This window comes from Pinus tabuliformis, chromosome 6 (genome assembly GCF_031772625.1).
Source record: "Pinus tabuliformis cultivar Carrire ecotype Pingquan chromosome 6, CPIR1, whole genome shotgun sequence".
Lineage (NCBI taxonomy): Eukaryota > Viridiplantae > Streptophyta > Pinopsida > Pinales > Pinaceae > Pinus > Pinus tabuliformis.
Window position 1 is genome coordinate 103,960,496 of NC_142292.1, and position 27,236 is coordinate 103,987,731.

Here is a 27,236-nt window from a genome sequence, read left to right on the forward strand (position 1 = left end):
CTGCATCCATTCATATTGGATTTTAATGTTGTTAGACGTTTCCAACCCTCGCCTGTGGACCGGGTGGATGGCCTATGTGAATGATGCACACTGATAATTGATCTCAGTGGACTATGACAGAAACATTTAGTGCTTTTCTCCTATGTACTTGTTTCTACATCTATGTAGCAGTAACCCACTTTTGTGCACAGTTACCAAGTTCAAGTTCCAATTAGAATTCGAAATAAAATTTGGTTATTTTAAATTCAATATTAAAATAAAATTAGGGAGTATATATATATATATATATATATATATATATATATATATATATATCAATTTTTTTTATTTTAAATTATTGAAATATATAATTATAACATTCAAAATAATAAAAATTCAACAATTTTAAATATTACAAATAAAAGTATATATTTAGGAATTAGTTTAATTTTATATTTAAAATAGTAAATAAGATAGTAAGTTTAAGAATTTTTGTATAGATTCATTCACTCACTTATATCATAAATTATATGATATTTGATATAGAGTGAATTTCCAAAAAATTCTACATTACAATAAACTATATAAATTCCACATTATCAATTATTTTATGTTTATAATGAAGTGGTATATTAAATGTGTACAAACATTCCTTAAAAATATACATTTATTATCAATTGCTAATTACTTATTTATCAAACCAAACCCACTTCTAATTTAGAATATATAAAAACAATATTTATTATTTTATATAATACAAAATATTAAACTGTCTAGTTGAATACTTGATCAAAATCCTAAACAAAAAAATCTATTTTTTTAAAAATTCCATTCCAGAAAATAACCCATGAACTTTTTCTCCTTGCTAAAGCAAATTTAGAATTTATAAATTTATAAATTACATATATCATATATATGTTTTTCACTTTGTTCTATGAACTCATAATTATCTTATAGATTATAAATCATCCATTTATGCATATTTCATCAAAAAACCTGCTCAAAAATTTCCTGTAAATATCTTATTGAATAAAACGACATCCAGCGTTATCATTTATTAAGCATAATCCTGGATCGGAAGGGGTTTTTAAAAAGTAAATGGGATGCTTGAATCTGTAATTATTCAAGCATTGATCTAAACCTGAATGGAAACGATTTCTTAGCTGTCAATGGAAAGGACTCTTATCAAGATTGAAACGAAACTATAGATTAATTTTTTAATTTAATATAGAAAAGGAAATATAGAGTGTGAGAGAAATCTCAATTTTTAAAGGAAAATATTTAATAAAATTGAAAGCAAGATTTTATAACAAAATTGAATTTCAGAAAATCTAATATGGGAACTTTTAGGTGTATTAGAGAATAATTTAATTGAAATAAAGTAATAATTTAGTTGAAATAGAGTTCAAGAATGTGGTCCAATGATTATTCCAGACATTTTATTTCCTGTATAAGACTATATACATAAAAGCTTACTCCAAGCACGATATCTTCCTTTGAAAAAAACAAAAGAAACTGAGTTGAAATAGCTTTCCTGATTTAACAAGACTATATATGCATAAGAGCTTACTCTGTGCACGATATCTTCCTTTGAAAAAAAAACTGAATTGAAATAGCTTTCCTGATTTGGATACGGCATTGAATTCCCTAAATTATCACTAACAGAAAGTTTAGAACTTGTCATAAGGTCAAATGTGTAATGCATATCAATTACATGCCCCTTCTTTACATCAAATACGTTCACTATTTTGTAATTGATTTCCATAGCATCCCCATATTCATCATTTGCAGGGACATAACTTTCTGTTGATTTTAAATGACGAACAACAACATTCCTAGGTTAAGGAAAATAATTATTAAGGGAAGACTTAGTATCTAGATTCAACGAGGCATTGAATAGCATGACAGAGAGGATCCACGCGCAACAATGCAACTTAGATGGGTTTCAATAACCAAGTCTCTCCCGGATATCTAGGATGCAATTTCAATTGATATAGATGTAGATTCTTCAGTGGTGGACAAGAGAGGTATTTCTTGTGCAGTTGGTATTTCGGTTGCAGCCGAGGAGGAATTGCAGGGCATTGGAGGATCAGCCACATCGTCTCCATTTCCTTCTAACATTTGAACAACCCTGGCCATAGAGGGCCGATCTCTGTAGTCGTATTGAATGCACCACCCCCCAATTTTAGTGAGCCTCTTTGCCTTTTCCTCATCTTCTGCCTCCATTTCTCCTCCTCTCAATCTCATACCGAAGTCCCCTGTCTCAAGCAGCTTGAAAGCCCACTCAGGAAAGTAAAACTGACTGGAGCGGCTCACCTTCCAATCGATGTTTTTTCTGCCTCCAACAATTTCTAGCAAAAGCATTCCGAAACTGTAGACATCGGATTTATCTGTAACAGGACCCATATCGCTGGAACACAACTCTGGCGCAACATAACCTGGCGTCCCTCTCGCTGCCGTCATTGAGATATGGTCGTCTCCCTTCCTGCAAAGTTTTGCAAGACCGAAATCAGAAACTTTTGGTGTGAAATCGGCGTCCAGCAATATATTGTGAGGTTTCAGGTCGAAATGTATGATGCGCCTGTCACAATCTTGGTGTAAATACGCAATTCCTCGCGCCGCACCCAAAGCGATTGAATACGAGTGTTCCCAGGTTAAGAGTTGCCCATTTTCTCTTCCGGCAAATAAAAATTTGTCGAGAGATCCATTGGGCATGTACTCATACACGAGGGCACTTGCTAAGCTTTCATAGCAATACCCCAATAGACGAACCAAATTGACATGGTGAAGATGTCCAATGGTGGCCACTTCATTCATGAATTGGGCCTCGCTGTGCCTATGCCTGTCAAGAACCTTAACAGCCACCGGAGTGTCATTCTGAAGCTTTCCTTTATAGACGACACCATAACCGCCTTCTCCCAACCTTTCTGCAAAGTTGTCTGTGATCTTCTTGACTTTAAAGAGTGAATATCTGGTTGGCATTTGATAAGCATATTCCCTTAGGAAATTCTCAACCGCTGAAGTAGAGCTAGTTGGACGATATCTAATTCTCCTCCAGAAGGCACGACAAGTTGAGAAGAGTATAATGCATAGTCCGAGGCACGCGCCGATCCCTAACAACACTAGTCCTGTAACGAAGAAAGCTGCGGAGACGAACAAATATGAATGTGCTTTTCATCTAAACCCTAAGAAAGCAATGGAAACGAGATACAAAATGAGGTTCAATAAGAGACACCTGCTGGATCAGAGACATGGCGGCAACGCCGACTGACGCCGCAAACTATATATGCTGTTGAATAAAGAGATTGGTATCAGTGTACTATTTGTCCAGTAACCCTGAAATACAATTTACAATTTCAAACTGAGGTTTAATCGGAGATAGCAAATTTTGAAAGAAATAATAAGCTTACAAATGACGGTAAGAAGTCCTCCCACGGTGCAAAGTCCTGCGAGGATGCGAAGTACAACTGCGTTGCCATGAAAAAATCAATATCATGTAATATATGTCAAACCCCGAAGAGATTACTGGAAACAACATAGAAATGGAGATACTGAAATATAATTTTACCTGCTCCCAGAAACCGAAAATTGGCCATGGTGCAATCAGCAACTGCGGTGGAACGAAGGGATTCGTATGAATGAAATATAAATGGAACGAGAAAAATTAATGGAAGCCAAATAGAAAGGGTAAGAAATCATAAATTAATGCCCTCGATTTTGTTTAACAAAAAAATCAAATATGTAGCTTGCAACTGCGTTGTATTTTTAATTTAGGGTTTATCAATTTCTGAGAGGGAGGGATCAAATATCTAGCACACGTTGATTTGAGGATGCCATGACAGAGAGAGGGATCAAATGGAATCGAACCCAGATCTGTACTGTGCCAGGGAACTATTCTACCACTAGACCACTGTTGCCACTATGTGCAAAGGGAAACTCCTTTTATGTTCTTCGGATCCGTTTAACGACCATGAATCTGATGTGATGTCGCCGTTTATATGTGCACTGCACTTCACCAAGTGCGATACGTATTGGGTGGGCATCTCCACTCATATATGGCACACAGGACTTGATGTTTAAAGCGGAGCAATATAAATTTTGTCAACCGCCCTCCCACAATTTCCACAACATTGTACACATAAATTTGTCCCCGTCACTTGTTCAGAGGTCCCTTCTCTCCAATTTCAGTAACCTACCTTTATCATCCAAAATCTCATCCATTCAATTCAACTGAAATTAAATTTCCTATTATTAACAGCCCTCGGAGAATCATCATGGCGAAGAATATTTTAACATAACATTAAATGCCTTTGCACCAAACCCTAACCACTCACTTGTTCTGCAACGACACTATAAAGAGAATCCCAGCACATTTTATGCCTGGTTGAATTATTTGTATTTTACTTCCTACCCTCCTTATTTGCAGCCGCCTTTCATTATTTTCTTGAGTCCCCCGAATCTGCATCATGAAATATAAATAAATTAATTTTAATTTTAATTGCAGATTACAAAAAAAATCCAGTAAATCTTTAAAAACATAATATTATTATTTTGTAATGTGGTTTTGCCTATAAGACTAGTTATTGCACATGACTTTATGATTTTACATCAAACTTAATTGGTTTTTCCTGCAAGATTATATTTTAAGGTGTATTTAATCTTTTTCTTAAATATGATGGTTTATATATAAATAGATATCTTAAATTTTAATTTTAATTTAAAATTTCAAAAATTAAAATAATTCCCATAGTAAAAATTTGATGATTAAATTATGTCTAAACACCTAGCCAAGTAGATGATCAAATTTTATGAGGTCCATGCATGCTTTGCTTTGAGTGATGTCATTTCACGAAATAAGGTAATGATCAAATGTGCACAATTTTGATCATTACTAAATACCTCTCCTTATTATTTGACAATTCATATTTTTATAAATCAGTTAATGACAACTACAGATAATACTTTGATTCCATCGTCAAGTAGAAATTGAGTTATGGGGCAACATATCTTTTGGTAGTTATTGATACACAAATCCACATATTTGATATATTATCTTTTGTTAAGAAACAATCAAACCAATCATATATTCATAAATTGAGCAGCTCTCAAGTGAGGGCTTCACCTGGAGACTACCTCTGGCATAACGCTCTACCTCTTCTTCATTACACACATGAATATATATAGCTTACAATCAAATAGGGAAGTTAGAACAACTTCCAAAGGAATAGGAACTAAATCCTAATCAAAGACATGCACTCAACTAATGAATTGACTCAGTTATTCCATACTAATAATGATATCATATGATACCTGAGAGAGCACAGTCGAGCTCTGCAATGGCGCACTAAGGAACTAGGGTTCCTATCAAAACCATCCACGGTGCACAGTCTGAACTTGCAGCTTTTCAAGCTCAAACAAAAACATTATCAGGACTGGCACTGTAATTTTGAGCGCAAAGCACAATGAACAATCCATTGGGGGAGGCATCAGTGCCTCCCCCCAAAAATAACAATAAGGAAAACCAAACTGAGAGCAGAACAGAGAATGCAAAGAAACCTGAGGCACGGCCGGTGCAACAGAAGGAGAAGAATGAACAAGAAGATCTAGAACAAGAGATAGCGGACAAACAAGCAACATCTGGCAAACCTAAGAAAGCCTCATCGTCAACATGCAAACCCATTGCCACAGAAAGGCCCAAGATCAAGCTGCCTAGTCACAGAATCAATGTGCAAATAAAACATCTGAAAGATCACGCCCTCATTGGCAAATTCATAGGTTTCTGGCCGACTGAAAAAGCCCTGCAAGGCTGGATAATCTCGAAATGGAAGCCCAAAGGTCATGTAACTCTACAGCTAGGCACTAAGGGCTTCTTCACAGCCACTTTTAACTGCCTTAAAGGCAGAAACAGGGTTCTGGACGGAGGACCCTACTTCCTCAATGCAGTAGGCCTTTATCTACGAGATTGGGTCGAAAGATTCAACCCTAACAAAGAAGACTTTAGTTGGGCGCCAGTATGGATCCGCATGTACTCGCTTTGACTGGAATACTGGGATGAGGATTCACTAAAAGCCATTGGCAATGGCTTAGGCAAGTTCATAAAGGTTGCGGACGAAACTAAGCTCCGAAGATATACTTCTTATGCATGGATCTGCGTCTACATGAAGCTCGGCCATGTGCTACCGGATACGGTAAGTCTTCTGCACGATGACTTTGAATGGATTTAGCCCCTTGATTATGAACATGTACCCTTCCGTTGCAGGCGATGCCATGCCCACAGTCACCTCTTTCGTGACTGTCCCTTAAACATGCCGCCTAAAAACATAGAAACTGGAAACAAGTCTGATCCCGAAGGATTCACCAAGGTAGCTGGCCGGAAAAGGCATACCAAAAAACCTCCCTCAGCACCTAAAAGCGCGACGCTAGCTTCTGATTTTCCATCCTCAAGCAACAACTTTGATATTCTGACAAATCTAGAACAACCTAAATCAGATATGCCCATGCCAGCAAAGCCAAGCTCAGATCCATCCACTCATATATCCACCACTCCTATCCACTCTAAAACCAGTCATCCTTCGAATGCCATCTCCTCTGAAAAGCCTGCCTCAGATCTGCAACTCAACACCAACCTTGTTCAGAACAAAGCACTATGGTCCGATAAGATTATGGACATTGATGATACTCAGGCAGAACCTTCTCAGTCACTCACCCACCAAGAAGGAGACAGTCAAAAAAGCTTAATGGAAGAAGAACCAGAAAGCTTTGATCTCGTGGAAATAGACATTTTCAGTCTAGAGAAAGGCTGCAAAAGAAAAGAGTTTGACACAATACCAGAAAGATAACTGGAAAATTTGGAAGTAGTGCTCACACGAGTGCATCAGCATAACATTATGGGCATACAACAAGGCAGCTGATGGGATGGGAAACATATCATTAAAGAGGGGAAGAAAAGAGGTAGAAAGACAGATCTACCACGTACCATTTTAATTGGGGAAATGCTAGTGGAATCGGGCAGATGCTCCAAGTTGACCAAATATTATCGATCCTTACCTACCAGTCAACCATGAAGCTAATCTCATGGAATTTAAGAGGACTTAACGGTCCCGGGAAGTACATAATGTTGAAGAACATCATTTAGAAAGAACAACCATACATTGTATTCATGCAAGAAACAAAATGTAGCACCAGCACTTTAGAATCCATATTATCCAAAGCCTGGGCAGGATGTCAAACAGTAACAGTAGATGCAACAGGTGCCTCGGGAGGGTTAGCCATAGCATGGAATACTCAGCATATTACCTTAACAAATTTCTATGCTTCGCACCACTTCATACATGCAATGTTCCACCTGATCGGCACCAACATACATGGGCATTTAACCAATGTTTACTTCCCATAGGAAAGTACACAAAAACTTAAGCAATTAGAAACATTGGAAATTCTTAATGCTCCAAAAACTCATCCACTTTGGTTAACAAGTGGAAACTTCAATATGATAACACGACTGGAGGAAAAATTGGGGGGCAGAAGAAAACTAGGAAAAGAAATCAATGACTTCAAAGTCTATATTCAACACAATAGACTAACAGAATTACCTTTTGACAACTACATCTTTACCTGGAACAACAAGAGAGCCGTCACTCATCAAATAGCATCCAGGTTGGACAGATTTCTAATTTCAGACAACTTCATCCATCTTGGTGGAGACATATGCGCCTCAATCCTTCCCCTAGCTGGATCAGATCATTGGCCCATCTCTCTGTAACGGAAAAATCCAGGAAACTCAAATAGAAGACCTTTCAAGTTTGAAGCTTTCTAGCTCACTCACCCTGAGTTCAATATTGTGGTCAGAACAGCGTGGGAAAGTTTCATTCTCAACGGGGGCTCTCTCATGTACCAATTCCAACAAAGATTGAAGCATATCAAAAAATAAATCAAAACCTGGAACTATACCATTTTTGGCAACATCCTTCAAGAGAAAAAAGCTCTTGAGCAGAGCATGGTAGAGCTACAGCAAAAGATCATCCTAGAAGGCAGAATAGAGGAGCATGCCAGACAAGAACAACTACTACTAACACAACTAGATGAAAGAGGCAGACAAGAGGAACTGCTATGGAGACAGAAGTCAAGAATCAGATGGTTAAAAGAAGGGGAACGAAATACCAAGTTTTTTCATCGTACAACCATACAAAGAAGAATGAACAATACAATCTCTCACATTCAAAACTCACAGGGAAACAAAATGGAGAAATAGGAAGACATAGAGAGAGAGCTCACAAATCACTTCAAAACTGTTCATCAAGAGCAGCCCACAGATAGACAACATGCAACCAATGAGATACTTAAGCATATTCCTAAATTCATCACGGAGGAGCAGAATCAATTATTGTTAAGACCAGTCACCATCATGGAGGTCGAAGAGGCTTCAAATCAACTGAAGGCTGGGAAAGCGCTGGGACCTGACGGCTTCACGTCCAACTTTTACCACCACTTTTGGGATCTAATCAAAGTAGATGTCTGGAATGTGGTAGAAGAATCTAGAGCCATGCATTGGTTACTCCCTTCGCTCAATGCAACTTTTATCGCCCTTATTCCTAAAGTAGCACAACCAAGCACTCCGGAGAAGTTTAGGCCCATTGCCCTCTGCAATGTCATCTATAAGATTATCTCGAAAGTCATAGCCAATCGCCTCAAAGCGCTCCTCCCTCTTCTCATCTCCCCAGAGAAATCTGGGTATGTAGAAGGTCGCCAAATTCTGGATGGCATTATTCTCACTCATGAAACCATCCACTCTCTCAAGAAAAACAAACAGGCAGGTATGTTGTTGAAAATTGACCTTTCCAAAGCCTTTGATAAACTCAGCTGGACATATATAAAGAAGATGCTAATAGCCTTTGGTTTCAGCCCGACCTGGGTTAGATGGATAATGACCCTTGTTTCCTCCCCACTTTGCTCTGTTCTTGTCAATGGAATCCCCTCTAAACAATACCACCCATCAAGAGGAATTCGTCAAGGGGACCCTTTGTCCCCCTTTCTTTTCATCATTATGGCTGAGGGTCTAGGCTGTCTCATAAAGCATTCTATTCTTTCCCATGACCTTAGAGGTCTCTCTGTCCATGGCTCCTCTGCTATCACACATCAACAATTTGTTGATGACAATATGCTCTTTGGTCATCCTTCTGTTAATGAAGCCAGAACCTTTAAAGCACTTTTAGACACATTCTCAGAAGCTTCTAGCACCACCATAAATACGACAAAATCTCAAATTTTTTTCTTCAACACTCCTATTCCTACCCAAAGAATCATTGCTCAAATCATTGGATTCCCTCAAGCAAAGCTTCCTTCTCAGTATTTAGGAGCCCCTCTCATAGATTCTGCCTTAAAGCATGCTTCCTGGCAACTACTCTTAGAGAAAATGGAAAGTCAGCTCCAGTCTTGGACTTATAGAACTCTCAACATGGCAAGCAGATTAGTCTTGATCAAAGCAGTCCTACAATCTATGCCCCTCTATTTGTTCTCAGTACTCGCTGCACCGAAAATGGGTGCTGAAGAGAATTAGGAATCTGCAACGCAATTTCTTATGGGGTTCTACAGGACAAAATAGAAAATGGGCTTTAGTCAAATGGGAAAAAGTTTGCAAGCCTAAAAAGTAGGGGGGTCTAGGCCTACGTGATCCACAACACAACAATATCTTGATGGGAGCACGGATTTGGTGGCAATGGGTTTCCGGCCCACAGAAGCCATGGGCGCAATTATGGACAACAAAGTATGCAAATAACTGACTGCAACAAGACCTAATTAGGATAACTACCATGCCTACAGGATCCCTCATTTGGAACGCAACCAAGCAACACAAAGAGATCATCCATCAACATAGCTTCTGGGAGATAAGGGACGGGAGGAAAACCCGTTTTTGGACGGATTCTTGGCAACAGAGACCCAAAATTGCAGCACTCTTACCAGGCACAAATCATAATGGAAATGACATTAACCAGGAGAACAAGGTAGCACATTATTGGACTCTAAGTACTACACAGGGATTCAGGTAATGGAAACCGGTGGAGCAAATAGCATAGCAAGAATCAGAAGCTTATAGCATGGAACTACACAAAGAGCTTACCAGCAAGAGAATCAAATTCAATACTGGTAGCAATGTTCTAAGATGGGGTTATACAACGAAAGGAACATACACCACCAAAGAAGCTTACCAAATAATGTCTCAATCTCAGGAACCAATTGATCCTACTTGGAATCGTATATGGACTACTGGGATCTAGCCCAAAGTCTCCACCTTCATCTGGTTGTTGTATCATCACAGAATTCTCACATGGGACAACTTAATAAAACGAGGATTTCATGGTCCTTCTTATTGTCCCAACTGTCAAAACAATGAAGAAACCATTCAGCACCTCATGGACTCATGCAACATGGCCAACCAGCTCTGGGAAAAGCTCACTTTCAGATGCCAGAGACCCTGCAGACTTCTTGGGGATATTAGAAGCACTATTAGCAACTAGACCCCAGAGCCCTATAACATCAAAGTTCTCAACAAGTTGTGGACCATCTTGCCAGGTCTCCTTCTTTGGACAATTTGGAAGGAAAGAAATAAACGAATTTTCAAAAAAAAAAAAACCTCCTTAGAAATCATATGGAATAACCTATGTCAGAATATCAAGGAAACTCTTACTTTGTATCAATGGACAACTGAGGACTTTTCGACACAGCCTCAAGAACTAAGCATATGGGCTAACTGGAATATACAGCTCCCACAAGCACAATTGAACTCCAACAGACCCCATAATGCAACTAGGCAGCTTTCACATTGGATACACCCCCCAAAGAGAGTGATTAAGTTAAATTTTGATGGTGCCTCCAAGGGCAACCTAGGCAAAGCAGGATTCAGAGGCATATTCAGGAATCATGAGGGCCAACCCCTACTACTGTACTTTGGATCCATAGGATGGGATATGAACAACTCTGCGTAATTGGAAGGATTGTGGCAAGGTATGAAGCTAGCTGATCAACACAATTTTTATCCCATCCTTATAGAAGGGGACACTCAAATCCTACTCAACATGGCCACTCTAATCCAACAAGGAAGCACGGTTTCGCGAGTTGCCCAAAGCTGGAGATTATTGGCTAGGCTTGAAACTATAGAGAAATGGATAAAAGACAAGAGAGCAATAACTTTTATTCACGTCAAAAGGGACAATAACAAAATTGTTGATCTCCTAGCAAACATTGGGGTCGATCAGGACCATATCCTACATTACGGCCTTCTCAACATCATCGATGATCACAATCAACTACAAATTTGCACTAACCTGGTGCACAAGGAAGCTCAACCCCTGGATGTGGGTGGTAATTAAGGCATTTAAGGCTATGATACGGGGCGACGGCGGGAAAGATGGCCACTTGGCCCCCTGCAACCATTCCAAGACCAGCTTAATTAATCCTCATGGCACCTCGCAGGCGGCATTTAATGCCTGCTCTTGCCGAGGCAAAATCATCAACTGCATAACCATGGCTCTGGTGATTCACCTGATCATTCTCCCCCTGTTTCATTGTGCATGCCCTCCGCAGGCAGAAGTGCCAACTGAGTGAACCAGCACGAGACGCAGATGCTGGCTTGTTTGTTGTCTGGACTTGGGTAATGGCTTCCACCATTCCCATACTAACTTCTGCTCTTCTACTTAGCACTCTGGCTTCCACTATTCCCCTCAGCACTCTGTAAATTCCGCTCAGCATTCCTCTGTCATCTCTTCTTCCACCCCCCTGACTCTGCAACTGCGCCTACCTCCACCATGGTCCGCCACCGCATGCGCAGCCGTCGCGGTGGCACGCACTGCGGTAGCTCCTGCTCCTCTGCTTTGCAAAGCCATAATTCGGCTTCCCCTGCCTCCTCAGCTGAAAATCCATGCTAGTCTAGTGCTACTGGTCATTATCTGAACACCAGAAGTGGTAGAGGCAGAGCCTACCTCCATTGCTCCAGATGCGACGAGGCAGCTATGCGCACTGCTACCTTCCCTCTGCCTCTGCATCATGTCCCCCACACAAAGCAGTTCCAATTCCGGAGCTCCATGAATTTCCCGGTCATAGTTTCCACCGTCTCCATCTGCATTTCTGAAGAGCCTGAGCCACAAATACCCATGACTAATTCCTTGGAGGAGACGAACAGAGCAGGTCCAAGCCGGCACAGAGACAACATTGACGAGCTGAATGGTAATGGAGGTCGGCATAGAAGACATGGAAAAGCCATTGTTGGCAGCTCGCATGATGCTTCAGGCGTTCCTAGTGACACGCAGGCAGTGGATAGCCATCTGGAGAATACGTTGAGCCAGTAGGATGCAGATGGCAGCAGGGAGGGAGGTCGTCAGGCTGAGGGACGTGGCAGGGCGGACAACCCGGATGACTGGGCGTGTCCTATCGTGGAGGAACCCGCTCCGGATGACCTGGAGCCGCGTGTCACTCCCGACAGGTGGCAATTCACTTAGTTCTGGTTTTTTTCTGTCTTGATTATGTGTCCTCAAGGAATTTTGATGGCTGGCCGGTCCAGTCAGGACAATTTGTGGTTTTTCTGGGTGGTTTTGCTCATTTTCAGGGTGGTTTTGTTGTCAGCTGATAGGATGGTTTATTCAGGAACTTGTGGGTTAATTTTTGGATGCTTAATGGACTGGTTTCCCCTTTGTAGGGGCAGTCTTAGACATTTTCCATGGTTTTGTGCTAATTAAGGCCGGAACCCTCTACAGCCAGGCTACTATGTAACCTTGTTGTATTATATCAATAGATTAACCTTATTTAGAAAAAAAAAAAAAAAACTAATGAATTGACTCCCTCCTAAAATATATTTCTCCATTATCTTCAACACTCCCCCTTGAGAAACGGTTCACTAGTACTCCTAACATTTCCCTAAATAATTCAAATTTGATTCTTCCAAGATGCTTAGTAAAAATATCTATAGCATTATCACAAGTATTACAATATTCAATATCGATTTTCTTGGACTGAACCTTCTCCCTAACAAAGTGAAACTGAGTATCAATATGCTTTGTGTTTTTATGAAACACTAGATTATTTGTAAGTTTGATGGATCTTTGGTTGTCACATTTGATAGTTGTTGCATCTTTTTGTTCTTCTCCAGCATCACAAAGAAGTCTCCTCAACCAAACTACTTCACATGTTGCTGCACACAATGCTTGATACTCAACTTTTGCTCAAGAAAAAGATATTGTGTTCTGCTTTTTGCTGCTCCATGCAATGACCCTAGACCTAATGCTAAATGCATAACCTATTATGGATCATCGGTCATCTAGATTTTCAACCCATTCAGAGTCTGAGAAACCTGTCAATCTAACATTAAACGAATCAGTATAAATAATACCAAAGTCTAAGGTTCCTTGCAGATACCTTAAGACGCCTTTCGCTGCAACCCAATGACTCTCAAGAGGCTTTGACATGAATTGGATCAATACAATGACTACATAAGCCAAATCTAGCCTAGTTGTAGTCAAGTAGATTAGACTCCCAACCAGTTATCTATACAATGTTGCATCTGCCTCCTTAGAACCATCATCATTCTGAAGTTTGGTATTCTGTTGTAAAGGCACTGTTGCAGCTTTGCACTGATCCATTCTAAACTTTTTCAGTAAACTCCTGACATACTTACCATATGACCAAGAAGTCTAGCCAGAATCCCTACATACTTCTAGACCCAAACAGTAGTGTAGCTCTCCAAGGTCTTTCATCTCAAAAACCTATGACATCTACTCTTTGATTTGTTTAGTTCATCTGCATTTCCTGTAATGATAAGATCATCTACATATAAAGAAATCAAAACAATTTGCCCCTTTGTCAAACACGGTATACAGATTAGGGTCATTCTTGCTTCTTTTATAACTATGATGTAGGAAAAATGAATCAAACTTATCATACCATGACTTGGGTGCCTATTTTAGTCCTTACAATGCTTTCTTCAATCTACAGACTAAATGTTCTTCCTCCTATTTAACAAACCCATCAGGTTGCACTAAATACACTTCTTCTTTTAATATCCCATTTAAAAATGTAGATTTCACATCTAGCTGGTGTATCATCCAATGATGTTTGGTAGCTAAAGCAATTAGCATTCTAATTGTGTTTAATTTAGCTACAAGGGCGAAGGTTTCCTCATAGTCTATACCTTATTTTTGCAAGTACCCCTTTGCAACCAGCCTAGCTTTATATTTATCTATACTCCCATCTGCTTTAAATTTAGGCTTGTATAGCCATTTGAAACCTATGGGTCGTTTGCCTTTAGGTAATTCCATGGTTGCCCTCCATTCACTATATTGACTTGCTTCTTTATAATTAGAGGGTTCGACAACATCTAACATACTATTTATAAAATCATTCTCCCTATATCTTGCTGGCAATTGAATTTGCATACCTTATCTCCTGAGAGGTGGAGTGTCTTCAAACCTGTTCTGATCATCCCTTGGTGGACTTGGCTTGGCAACTGCATTTGTACCATCCACTTCATTTTTTTGTTGTTGTTGCTGCTGCTCATGGTTGTCTCCTGTATCATCACTCCCTTCTTCCATCAACAAAGGCATGTGTCACTCTTCATTGGTACTCTCATGGTTTCCATCATTAACTTGCTCATGAAATACTACATCTCTACTTGCAAAGAATTTATGAATAGAGGGCTTAAATAATTTATAAGCCTTAAACTTTGTACAATACCCAACAAAAATGCATTTAATGGCCTTTGAATCCAGTTTCTCTCTATCCTCCTTTGGAACATGAGAAAAAGCTTTGGAGCCAAAAAATCTTAAATGACTTACTGTAGGCTTAAATCCTAGTAAATCTTCGAAAGGAGTTTTAAAATCAAGACTTTTTGTTGGACTCCTATTCTTCAAATATACTGCAGTATTTATTGCTTTAGCCCAAAATCCATTAGAAAGATTCTTACCTTTTAGCATGCTACAAACACACTCCACAAGTGTTCTATTTTTCCTCTCTGCAACCTCGTTTTGTTGAGGAGTGTGGGGTATTGTGAACTGCTGCAGTATCCCATGGTCTTTACAATATTTTATTAAACCATCCTTCTTGTATTCTCCCCCTTGGTCCGAGCGGAGAATCTTGATGAATTTTCCTGTCTGCTTCTCAATCATGCTTTTGAACTCTTTAAAGTATTAAAAAATATGACTCTTTTTTCTAAGAAAATATACCCAAGTGAATCTCGTACAGTCATCAACAAATAGTAAGAAATAATAGGCACCTTGTGATGACCTCGTTTGCATTGGCCCATACAAATCAATGTGCACAAGCTCTAGTATATCTCTCTTATTTCTATCTACATTTACAGGAAACTCATCGCTATGCATCTTCCCAAGAGCACATGCTTCACAATCAACATGAACATTCTTTAAAGTAGGAAGACCATTAACCATACCTCGTTTCTGAAGTAGAAGTAAGTCATTGAAATTAATATGGCTGAACCTTTGATGCCATAATTCTTCTGTAGTAATAACTGATGAGGTTAAGTCTTGGTGTGGTGCACTTCTCACATTCATCTTGTACAATCCTCCCACTCGAATACCTGATACAATTGGCTTCATACAAACTAGAAAATATTTAATCACACTGTAAGATTTAAAAAATTCTACCTGAAGATTCTGATCTGTTATCATAGAAACAGAGATCAGATTCTTCTTGATTCCAGGTACATACATTACATTTTGAATATGTCTACTATTTCCATTAGGCAAAACGACATGGACGTTACCATACCCTTTGATTCAGTACCCTCTATCATCGCCAAGATAGATGTTTGCTCCACTGCTAGTCTCTTTGAAATTTTCAAACCAATGCCTATTTCCTGTCATGTGGGTGGAAGCTCTTGAGTCCACAAACCAAGTTTTTGCTTCATCATCCTCAGCGGAAAACGTAGAATCCGATACGAACAATCTAAGATTCTGCTTCTCAATCATGCTTTTGAACTCTTTAAAGTATTAAAAAATATGACTCTTTTTTCTAAGAAAATATACCCAAGTGAATCCCATACAATCATCAACAAATAGTAACAAATAATAGGCACCTTGTGATGACCTCGTTTGCATTGGCCCATACAAATTAGTGTGCACAAGCTCTAGTATATCTCTCTTCTTTCTATCTACATTTATAGGAAACTCATCGCTATGCATCTTCCCAAGAGCACATGCTTCACAATCATGCCTATTTCCTGTCATGTGGGTGGAAGCTCTTGAGTCCACAAACCAAGTTTTTGCTTCATCATCCTCAGCAGAAAACGTAGAATCCGATACGAACAATCTAAGATTCTGCTTCTCAATCATGCTTCTGAACTCTTTAAAGTATTAAAAAATATGACTCTTTTTTCTAAGAAAATATACACAAGTGAATCTCATACAATCATCAACAAATAGTAAGAAATAATAGGCACCTTGTGATGACCTCGTTTGCATTGGCCCATACAAATCAGTGTGCACAAGCTCTAGTATATCTCTCTTCTTTCTATCTACATTTATAGGAAACTCATCGCAATGCATCTTCCTAAGAGCACATGCTTCACAATCATGCCTATTTCCTGTCATGTGGGTGGAAGCTCTTGAGTCCACAAACCAAGTTTTTGCTTCATCATCCTCAGCGGAAAACGCAGAATCCGATACGAACAATCTAAGATTCTGCTTCTCAATCATGCTTCTGAACTCTTTAAATTATTAAAAAATATGACTTTTTTTTCTAAGAAAATATACCCAAGTGAATCTCGTACAGTCATCAACAAATAGTAAGAAATAATAGGCACCTTGTGATGACCTCGTTTGCATTGGCCCATACAAATCAGTGTGCACAAGCTCTAGTATATCTCTCTTCTTTCTATCTACATTTACAGGAAACTCATCGCTATGCATCTTCCCAAGAGCACATGCCTCACAATCATGCCTATTTCCTTTCATGTGGGTGGAAGCTCTTGAGTCCACAAACCAAGTTTTTTCTTCATCATCCTCAGCGGAAAATGTAGAATCCGATACGAACAATCTAAGATTCTGCTTCTCAATCATGCTTCTAAACTCTTTAAAGTATTAAAAAATATGACTCTTTTTTCTAAGAAAATATACCCAAGTGAATCTCGTACAGTCATCAACAAATAGTAAGAAATAATAGGCACCTTGTGATGACCACGTTTGCATTGGCCCATACAAATCAGTGTGCACAAGCTCTAGTATATCTCTCTTCTTTCTATCTACATTTACAGGAAACTCATCACTATGCATCTTCCCAAGAGCACATGCTTCACAATCAACATGAACATTCTTTAACGCAGGAATACCATTAACCATACCTCGTTTCTGAAGTAGAAGTAAGTCATTGAAATTAATATGGCTGAACCTTTGATGCCATAAGTCTTCTGCAGTCATAACTAATGAGGTTAAGGCTTGGTGTGGTGCACTTCTCACTTTCATCTTGTACAGTCCTCCCACTCGAATACCTGATGCAATTGGCTTCATACGAACTAGAAAATCTTTAATCACACAGTAAGATTTAAAAAATTCTACCTTAAGATTCTGATCTATTATCATAGAAATAGAGATCAAATTCTTCTTGATTCCAGGTACATACATTACATTTTGAATATGTCTAATATATCCATCAGGAAAAACGACAGGGATGTTACCATACCCTTTGATTCGGTACCCTCTATCATCGCCAAGATAGATGTTTGCTCCACTGCTAGTCTCTTTGAAATTTTCAAACCAAAGCCTATTTCCTGTCATGTGGGTGGAAGCTCCTAAGTCCACAAGCCAAGTTTCTACTTCATCATCCTCAGCAGAAAACGTAGAATTCAATATGAACAATCTAAGATTCAGATTATGTTCTTCATCAACAAAATGACTTTCATGCTTCTTGTGTCTTTGTTGACCTTCATCAAACTTATTCTTTTAGCAGTATTTAGCTATATGACCAACTCTACCACAATAGAAACATTTGGTTGTTGAATTATTTCTATTGGAAGACATACCTTGAGATGGAGGTGGATTTCTTTGTGGGGTTCCTCTGCTTTTGTGTGCTACATTTTCCTTTCCTCTGAAGGGCTTTTTCTTCGCCATTAGAGCAAGGTTTGAACTTTGGTGTTTGAGAGTCAATTGCCTTTCCTCCTCTTGCATTAAAATCCCTATCAATTCTTCAAACTTGGGGATTTTTCTCTTGCATTCAACCCAGTGATGAACATCTAATAGTCATCAATCATACCATTCATGGTAATAGTGACCATATCAGTATCTGACATTGTTTCGCCAATGTCACCCAACTTATTTTTGAGCTCCTTGATATGAGAGATGAACGCTGCAACTGATTCATTCTCCTCCATCTTAATGGAGAGAATCTTGCTCTTTAAGAATGATAAGCGATTTGTGTTCTTGATCTCGTACAGGTCCTTGAGCGTTGTCCAGATATCTGTTGTAGATTTACATTCGCAGATATGAGGAATAATGCAATCTTTCACAGACAATTTAAGCAACACCTTTGCTTTATTCTACCTCTTTTCCCAATGCTAGATTGTTGTTGTTGTTCTGCATGTAGCATTAGTCGGCTTCAACTCATCACCGCTCACAATCTCCCATGCGTTTTGCCCCTCCAACGGGGTTTTCAACTTGAATTTTCAATTAGAGTAATTGGAATCATCGAGCTTATTCCTCTCATTCAGGTATGCCTCTGCCATCTGGTTATTCATCTTGACACTAAAAAAAATACCGACCTCCAGCAATTAAAAAACCAGATCTATCCTAGATCTCAAGGCACCTTCTCAAAAATGCAATCTTGATTGCATAAGCCAATATGACCCAATTCAATTTAATTCAAAGAACCCCTTTTAAATTCAATTAAAAAAGATTTGAACAATAATTGCTTCTCAACTGATCTACAAAGATCGTTGTCTCTCCAACCAGTGTTAAAAAAAAAAAACTCTGGTTCGATCCCTAGGGAAGTGCGGCAACAACCCCTTTGGGAATCGATCACGGGTGGATCGGAAATGAATGCCAAGGGAGAAAAAGGAAAAAAAAAAAAAAAAGATTAACATAATCTGGTAGATTGTGCAGCTGAAGTAGATAATGAAGCAATGGCGTGCCCTTGCCCTAAACCACAAGGTATCGGTATCAGCTCCCGCTTCTTACGAACACAAAGGCAGAGATATGCTGCAAACACGGAGTTCAGCTTCAATCACAAAGGCGGAGATCTATTGTGGAGACGAAGTTCAGATTCAATCACAAAGACAGGCTCACCATACCCTATGAAACATATCTATTCAAGCATCTATTGAGAGTCGAGCTGCCACCGCTATCGAGCATCTATTCCACTGCCACTACTGCTTTTAAGTCAACAGTCCTTGCCCACGATTCACCGAAACCGGGCAAGCTCCATGATTCAACCTTTACGCTCACGCTCACCGCAACACGATTTTCTCATCCATGCCACACCAGCATCATCACCACCACATAAGGTTTTCGTTGTCATTCCAGCTTCTTGGAGCAAATGGAGGAACAGAGGTCAAAATAGTAGACTCTATTGCGAGGATTTTTCTCCTCTTCCCTATTCTCTACCAACTTTACCTACCCTAGTGCCTTGTGATCTGATCACATAGAGATTTGGGATTGGAAGATGATCCTGTGGATGCTGTCAAGCCAATATCTGTTATGCCTCGAGCGAACAGGCTCCACTGTCCTAGCAATTTCTTGATCTCCGACTACACCAACTGCAATCTCAGACTTCACTGCTTGATCTTTGGTTGCACCAACTACAATCTCGGCCTTCACTACTTAATCTCTAGCTGCACCAAATTCGATCTGGGGAATCAGGAAATCTCCGAGTTGTTCCACAATTTCTGTAGAAGGATAGACTCCACGACTAGTCAATGTGAATTGGTGGGTAATCACAACACTCACCCCGATAATCACAATCAATCACGGTAATCACGATGAGCGCCAAACAATGAATCAGATAGTGGGATGCAGCTCCAACAATCCCGATTATGATCAACACATTAGATCACCCACAACGCTCGATCACTATATCATTCAAAAAACTCAACCCTGACCTTGAGTTCCAACCTAAGCTCTGATACCATGTTAAGAAATAATAAAACCAATCATATATTCATAAATTGAGTAGCTCTTAGGTGAGGGCTTCACCTAGAGACTACCTCTGGTAGAACGCTCTACCTCTTCTTCATTACACACATGAATATATATAGCTTACAATCAAATAGGGAAGTTAAAACAACCTCCAAAGGAATAGGAACTAAATCCTAATCAAAGGCATACACTCAACTAATGAACTGGTTCCCTCCATAAATATATTTCTCCATTATCTTCAACATCTTTTCTAGTTAGGCTTAGATTGCAACCATTGCAAGGTCAAATTCAAATAGTGATTCTCTCACCTAACTATAGTCATATCTTTCTCATCACATTTGAATTAATACCAAATTTGTACCTTATTTTTTTATCAACAATAATATTTATATTTAAGTACTCATTGGTATTTTTGTTTGCATTCTTTGACCTATGGCCCATCTCTCAATCATAAGTGATATGTCCTTTCTTAACACAATATTGCACACATTTTTGTTTTTATTTAATCTAGAAGAATTGGTACCTCAGTAAACCCATGTGACCACTATAACACATGCTATTATAGTAGAAAACAAAATTGAATAATGGACACCTTTCCATCTTTTTTCCATTTAGCTCAAAGTATCCAACCACCCCTCTTAAGAGATTGAATGGGAGGAGATTGAATAAAAATCTCAAAACTTGTGAAAATTGAACTAATTTTTGAGGTATACACCATAATAATAAAGAAATGCTTATTACTAATATTACATGGATTCGAATAACTAAGTTGTAACTTGCAAAAACACAAACTTGGCTGATCAATCAACCAACCAATTGTTGATATTTTTTTCTTCCTGGTGCTTTTTTTTTCCAAAATTGAAATAAGTTACAATGCTAAAATATTAAAATGCTGGGAGTGAACACTTCAAAATTGTAAACTAAATAAATCGAACTTTAACAATTACTTTAACAGTTAGAAAACATCGTAAGCAAACTCTAACGCCGTAAGAAATGTCTATTATGAAACTTTAAACTACAAGTAAGTTGATGAAAGAATAAGTTAAATTGAATGTGAAATAACAAGGAATTTGATGAAAGAACAATTTAAATTGGAAATTGAAATGATTCCTAAAAAATTGTTGACACCGCAATAACTTTTCATTGTTTTTACACAAGCCGATAGGCAGGTTATGTTATAACATTTATATTGTTTTTTATTTTTAGTAAAAAAAATCGACTCTTTGATTTTGTAAAAAAAATTAAAAAATTTATAAATTTCACTACAAATTATTGTATTAAAGTTAATTTTATAAAAATTAAAATTGTTTTTTGAATTTTTGAAATTGGAAAATTTTGTTATTCGATTGGCTAAAAGTATTTTTTTGTTATAAGTTTGGCAGGACTATATCTTCATCAGTGCCTTAAGAGTGCACCTAATCACCATCTATCCAAGACCTTAAAGACTAATTAGCTAAAAATATTGATTGAGACTATTTTTATGTTGTTTATTTCTGAATATATGTATATATAATTCTTAGTTTAATAGTATTTATAATGTCACACTCCATCAGTACACTATTATGAATCTGTACATGCATGGTCCATGTACAACTCCTCTTTCATCGTCTGATTGTTCCTTTAGGTTTTAACCCCGTACAGAAATTACTTGCATATGAATTCTAAAACACATAAAATAAACAATGCGAGAGCATAACACATATACACAAAGATTTCCCCTGGATCCCAAAACCGGGACTACCAGCTTGATTTTTCATTATGTTCCTTTCAATGTTATAATACATATTTATACATGCTGAAGTATCCAATACCATGGATCGAAAACCATCGCGTCCAATACCATGGACCGAAAACCATCGCGTCCAAAAACATGTGCGAAAATCATGCACAAAACCATAGGTGGGTCTGCCCATCCTAACATAGGGTCCAAAACCAAAATTTTCCGGGGCGCTGCCCTGAACCCCATAAAGTGGGGTTACAGGTACGCCTCAAACCCCCTGTGACCCTCCCCCTGCTACACAATCAATGCAACGAAGGGGGGCTCCACCCCCCCTCTAACCCCTTGGTTAACTACGTGGGCTAGTCATGGAAATAATATAACACAACCCAACATTCTCCCACTTGTTGTTTTCTTTCCACACAGGGCCACAAGAGAGCTTAGTCATTTTTCCAACCCTGAAACACCCATTATCTCTCTACACCAAGAGAACTTCTTAGAGCTCACAAATTTTGTTAATGCATCTCCAATATTCTTCAAAGTGTCCACCTTTACCAGCAACACCTTTTTGTCTTCTATCATATCCCTCACAAAGTGATACTGAACATCAAGGTGCTTTGTCTTTGAATGATATGTGGGGTTCTTTGCCAAGAAAATTGCACTTTGGCTGTCACAGTCTATCCTTATAGCTCCCTGTACTAACCCCATACTTGAACACAATCTCTGCAACCAAATTGCTTCCTTGCTTGCATGAGTGGCTGCCATGTATTCTGTCTCTGTAGTTGATAGTGCCACTACAGATTGTTTCTTACTCATCCAACTAACTACACCTCCAAATAGGTTAAACACATACCCACTTGTAGATCTTCTCTGATCCAAATCTCCAGCCCAGTCTGCATCAACAAAGCCACGAATATCCAACATTCTGTCCAATCCTGATCTTCCTTGGTAGCACAAACCATAATCACTAGTGCCATGCAAATACCTGAAAACCCGCTTCACTGCTGTCTAGTGCTCCTTCCCCAGTTTTGACATAAACCTGCTCAATACTCCCACTGCATGTGCAATGTTTGGTCTAGTACAGACCATTGCATACATCAGGCTACCGACTGCACTTGCATATGGAACACGAGACATGTCCTCTTCCGCTTCTTGTGTCTTAGGACGCTGTTCAGCAGATAACCTCACACCTACAAGAATAGGAACCTTCACTGGTTTACTATCCAGCATATTAAACCTCTGTAGTATTGTCTCGACATAATTCCTCTGGTTTAACCACAGCTTCCTCTTTTCCTGATCTCTTTTAATTTCCATGCCCAAAATATAGTTTACAGCACCAAGATATTTCATGTCGAATTTGGAGGACAATTGGGTCTTCAAATCCTGGATAATTTCTTTATCATTTCCAAAAAGCAACATATCATCCACATACAAGAACAGATAAATAAGATGGTCACCAATTAATTTAAAATACACACAGTGATCTACTTTGCTTCTGGTGAAGCCAAGTCTCCATATAAATGTATCAAATTTCTAATACCACATTCTTGGTGACTGTTTTAACCCATACAAAGACTTCTTTAACTTGCATACCAGTTCTTTCTTACCCTTCACCGCAAAGCCTTCAGGTTGCTTCATGTATATTTCCTCTTCCAGATCCCTGTGAAGAAATGTTGTCATCACATCCATCTGTTCTACCTCAAAATCAAAAGCAGTAGCAACAGATAAAAGTAATCTAATAGAAGTTACCTTGGCAACAGGAGAAAAAATATCACCAAAATCAATTCTCGACACCTGGGAATAACATTTTGCTACCAACCGAGCTTTGTATTTCTCCACCTTTCCTTCTACATTTGTCTTCTTCTTGAACACCCATTTTCTGCCAATGGGTTTCCTTCCAGCCGGCAACTCCACCAGATCCCAAGCCTCATTTTTGTGCAAAGATGTCATTTCATCAACCATGGCCTCTTTCTAGAGTTTGCCATCCTTTGAATCTACTACTTCCTTCACAGTTCTAGGATCATCATCAGTAATAGATAAAGCAAAATTTGAATAGAAAGCAGATGGACTATACCTTTCTAGTTGCCTTCTTTCTCGAACTGATCTTCTCACACCCAGAGTTTGTGGCTCTTCATCTTCTGATTCCTCCTCTGCCTTAGAGTCTGATTCTTCCTCCTTAAGCTCAAACTCTATCTTCTCAGGTTCCTTTGGTTGGACTTCATGTTGAATAACATCTTTTACCTCTCTGAACACCACATCTTGATTGTACACAAACTTCTGTGTGACTGGGTTCCAAAGCTTATAACCCTTTAAACCATCCTTATACCCAATAAAGAAGCACTTTTCAGATTTACTATCCAACTTGGTTCATTTCTCCTTTGGAACATGTACATATGCATCACATCCAAATACCCTCAGATGTGAAAGAGAGGGTTTCTTACCAGTCCATACCTCTTGTGGAGTCTTATCCTCCAACGCTGATGAAGGTGACCTGTTGACCAGGTAACATGTAGTATCCACCGCCTCTGCCCAAAATTCTTGTCCTAACCCAGCACCACTGAGCATGCTTCTTGCCCTTTCCATCAACGTCTTATTCATTCTTTCTACAACTCCATTTTGCTGAGGTGTATATGGAGTAGTCTTCTGTCGTGCTATACCACACTTCTTACAGAATTCTTCAAATTCCTTGCTGCAAAACTCTCCACCATTATCTGTCCTCAACACCTTTATCTTCTTCTCTGTCTGATTTTCCACGAGAGCCTTAAATTCTTTAAATCTATCAAAGGCTTTAGATTTCTTCTTAAGGAAATATATCCATGTATTCCTTGAGAAGTCATCTATAAATGATACATAGTACATAGACTTACCCAATGATGGAACCTTCACAGGTCCAGACACATCACTGTGCACAAGTTCTAATATCTGTTTCGCCCTCTTACTACTAGAGGGGAAACTTACCCGATTCTGCTTCCCATATACACAATTTCCACAGAAATCAAAATCCAGAGAGCTATTACTCATACCTTCTACCATACCTTTACCATGAAGTATTCGAAGGCCCTTCTCTCCAATATGTCTAAGCCTTTGATGCCACAACATGGTCTTCTCTCCAGAGACCACTAAATTTTCTGCTCCACTTTCAGGAACCACAGAACTATTGCACCCATCAATAGCAGTGCTACCTTGCAGCTTGCACAGAGTTCCAATTCAAACTCCCCGCATCAATACCAGTGCTCCCCGAACCATTTTGTAGGTATCCTTCTCGAACACTGTTTTTACACCTGCATCATCTAGCTTGCTTACAGAAATCAGATTTCTGGCCAATGCAGGAATATGCAGAACACCAGAAGTGTTCTAACCCTTCCACCTTGCAACTTCAACTTTACTTTTCTGTGACCAATGATTCTAACCTTCCTATCATCCCCTAAGAAGACATCACCACCATCGTATTTCTCATACTCGCAGAACCACTCTCTATGGGGAGTGAAGTGAAAGGATGCACCTGAGTCAATCAACCATGCCTCATGATCTACATGTGTACTTGAAGAAGCGAAGTACACATCCCCACCTTCATCTAAGGTGGTTTTTGCCTCTGCATAAGGAGCATCATCAGATCCCTTTCCTTTATCAGGAGCTTTAGATTTACAGTCCCTTTTGTAGTGCCCTTCCTTTCCGCATTTCCAGCACACCACCTTTACAGGTTTTCCTGGAGATTTAGATCTCCCTATAGATTTAGATCTCCCACTCGATGACTTATTTTTGTTTCTCTTCTGGGACCGTCCTCGTACAGAAAAGGCATCACCATTCTGGCTCTCCATATTTTTCCATCTCATCTCCTCTGTCAGCAAGGATGAGACTATTTCATCAAACTGCAAGGCAGTTGCATTGCTACCTATTGCAATAACCAGACTATCCCACGAATCTGGTAGAGAACACAAAAAACTAATGCACTTATCTTCATATGAAATTTTAATATCAACAGATGCTAACTAACTTACCACAGTATTAAATGCGTTCAGATGCTCTGTCACCGAGTCTCCATCTTTCATCCTCAGTTTATATAGTTTTTTCTGTAGGAACAGTTTATTCACCAGATGACTCCTCCTAAAGGAATGAATTGTATAAAAGGATAACAACTAGTTCCGGTGATGATGGAACTACTAAAAACATGCAAAGGTCAAGAAGCTGGCTATTAAGACCACTCATCGCAATGGTTCCTCGGGCAAGGATAAAACAACCAAGTGAAAGCATATGATCAACCAAATAGATGATGACGAATGAATGAAAAAACCAAGGTTCATCTGGCGAAAAATGGAAATCACGAGAGGTAAAGTGGGAATGGTTTAATTTTTACATAAGCTTGAAACATGGGAAACTATGCTTGAGGATACTTGAAGATGGTTTCATTTTTTCACAAGATTGAAACATGAGAAAAAACTATGCTTGGATTTGGTTTCATTTTTACATAAGCTTGAAACAAAGAAAAGCTATGCTTGAGATAAGTTTGCATTCCCTCAGCATAATGACTCAATTCGAGGTGCATGCCCCCCAAGCTTCATTTCATTCATCTAAGTAGACTACTAGGTACTAACAAGTGGATGGAATGAAGGTTCATTTATGAGATCAAGTAAAATACTCAACTAAGAATTTATGAGATCTAATCAAAGACTCGAATTGAAAGGGGATTTGTTTCATTTTTTAACTAGCTTGACACAAGAAAAGAACCATTCTCATGACACCTTATGTCATTTTTTAACACGAATGACACAAGGAAAGGAACTCTGCTCTTACACCTTGTTTCATTTTTTAAGGAGCTTGACACAAGACAAGAAACTCTGCTCTGACACCTTGTTTCTTTTTTTAAGGAGCTTGACACAAGACAAGGAACTCTGCTCTGAAAAGCTTTGATTCATTTTTTAAGGAATTGTGCTCCAACTCCTTGTTTCATTTTTTAAGGAGCTTGACACAAGTCAAGGAACTATGCTCTGACACCTTGTTTCATTTTTTAAGGAGCTTGATACAAGAAAACGAACTCTGCTCTCACACCTTATTTCATTTTTTAAGGAGCTTGACACAAGAAAAGGAATTGTGCTCCAAGAATATTAATCATGGACCATAGGAGGCCATGGCTTCTAAGAGGTTCTCATCAGATGGGAGAAAAACACACTAAAAGTATATATATATATATATATATATATATATATATATATATATATATATATATATATATATATATATATATATATATATATATATATATATATATATATATATGTAGGGATCTAATGGAAAGATCAGGCTCCAATGCCCCCAATACATGATGCACTATATCATTGACTAGATCATCATTAGACGCGGGCATGAAATAGGTGGCCAAATAATTAACCTGTGGTGGGGGTGATACCACTTGAATACAA

General features: G+C 38.7%; 1 protein-coding gene and 1 long non-coding RNA gene across 3 annotated transcripts in view; one reads left to right on the forward strand and one right to left on the reverse strand.

The window, feature by feature from the left end:
* Positions 1 to 1,415: 1,415 nt before the first annotated feature.
* LOC149257470 (uncharacterized) overlaps positions 1,416 to 27,236 on the forward strand; it is a 127,039-nt gene continuing 101,218 nt past the window's right edge. Inside the window, exon 1 of the long non-coding RNA XR_016256750.1 lies at positions 1,416 to 1,818. This is a non-coding gene — a long non-coding RNA (uncharacterized LOC149257470). The remainder of the gene's footprint in view (positions 1,819 to 27,236) is intronic.
* LOC149257471 (rust resistance kinase Lr10-like) lies at positions 1,844 to 3,949 on the reverse strand. Of its 2 annotated transcripts, none has more exons than XM_089414345.1 (4): positions 3,548 to 3,949; positions 3,390 to 3,446; positions 3,215 to 3,268; positions 1,844 to 3,092 (listed from the first exon to the last, which is right to left on the reverse strand). In XM_089414345.1, exons 1-4 carry the CDS (start codon positions 3,573 to 3,575, stop codon positions 1,951 to 1,953), a joined length of 1,281 nt encoding a protein of 426 aa, XP_089270471.1. In that variant the 5' UTR covers positions 3,576 to 3,949; the 3' UTR covers positions 1,844 to 1,950. The 2 variants fall into 2 exon arrangements, with proteins under 2 accessions (XP_089270471.1, XP_089270467.1); XM_089414341.1 differs by having other exon boundaries at positions 1,844 to 3,122.

Coding starts and splice junctions, on each gene's coding strand:
- LOC149257471 (XM_089414341.1), bottom strand. CDS start 3,575: ATGGCCAATTTTCGGTTTCTGGGAGCAG. Junction 3,447..3,547: donor TTTTCGGTTTCTGGGAGCAG/GTAAAATTATAT, acceptor ATGGCAACGCAG/TTGTACTTCGCATCCTCGCA. Junction 3,269..3,389: donor AGGACTTCTTACCGTCATTT/GTAAGCTTATTA, acceptor TTTATTCAACAG/CATATATAGTTTGCGGCGTC.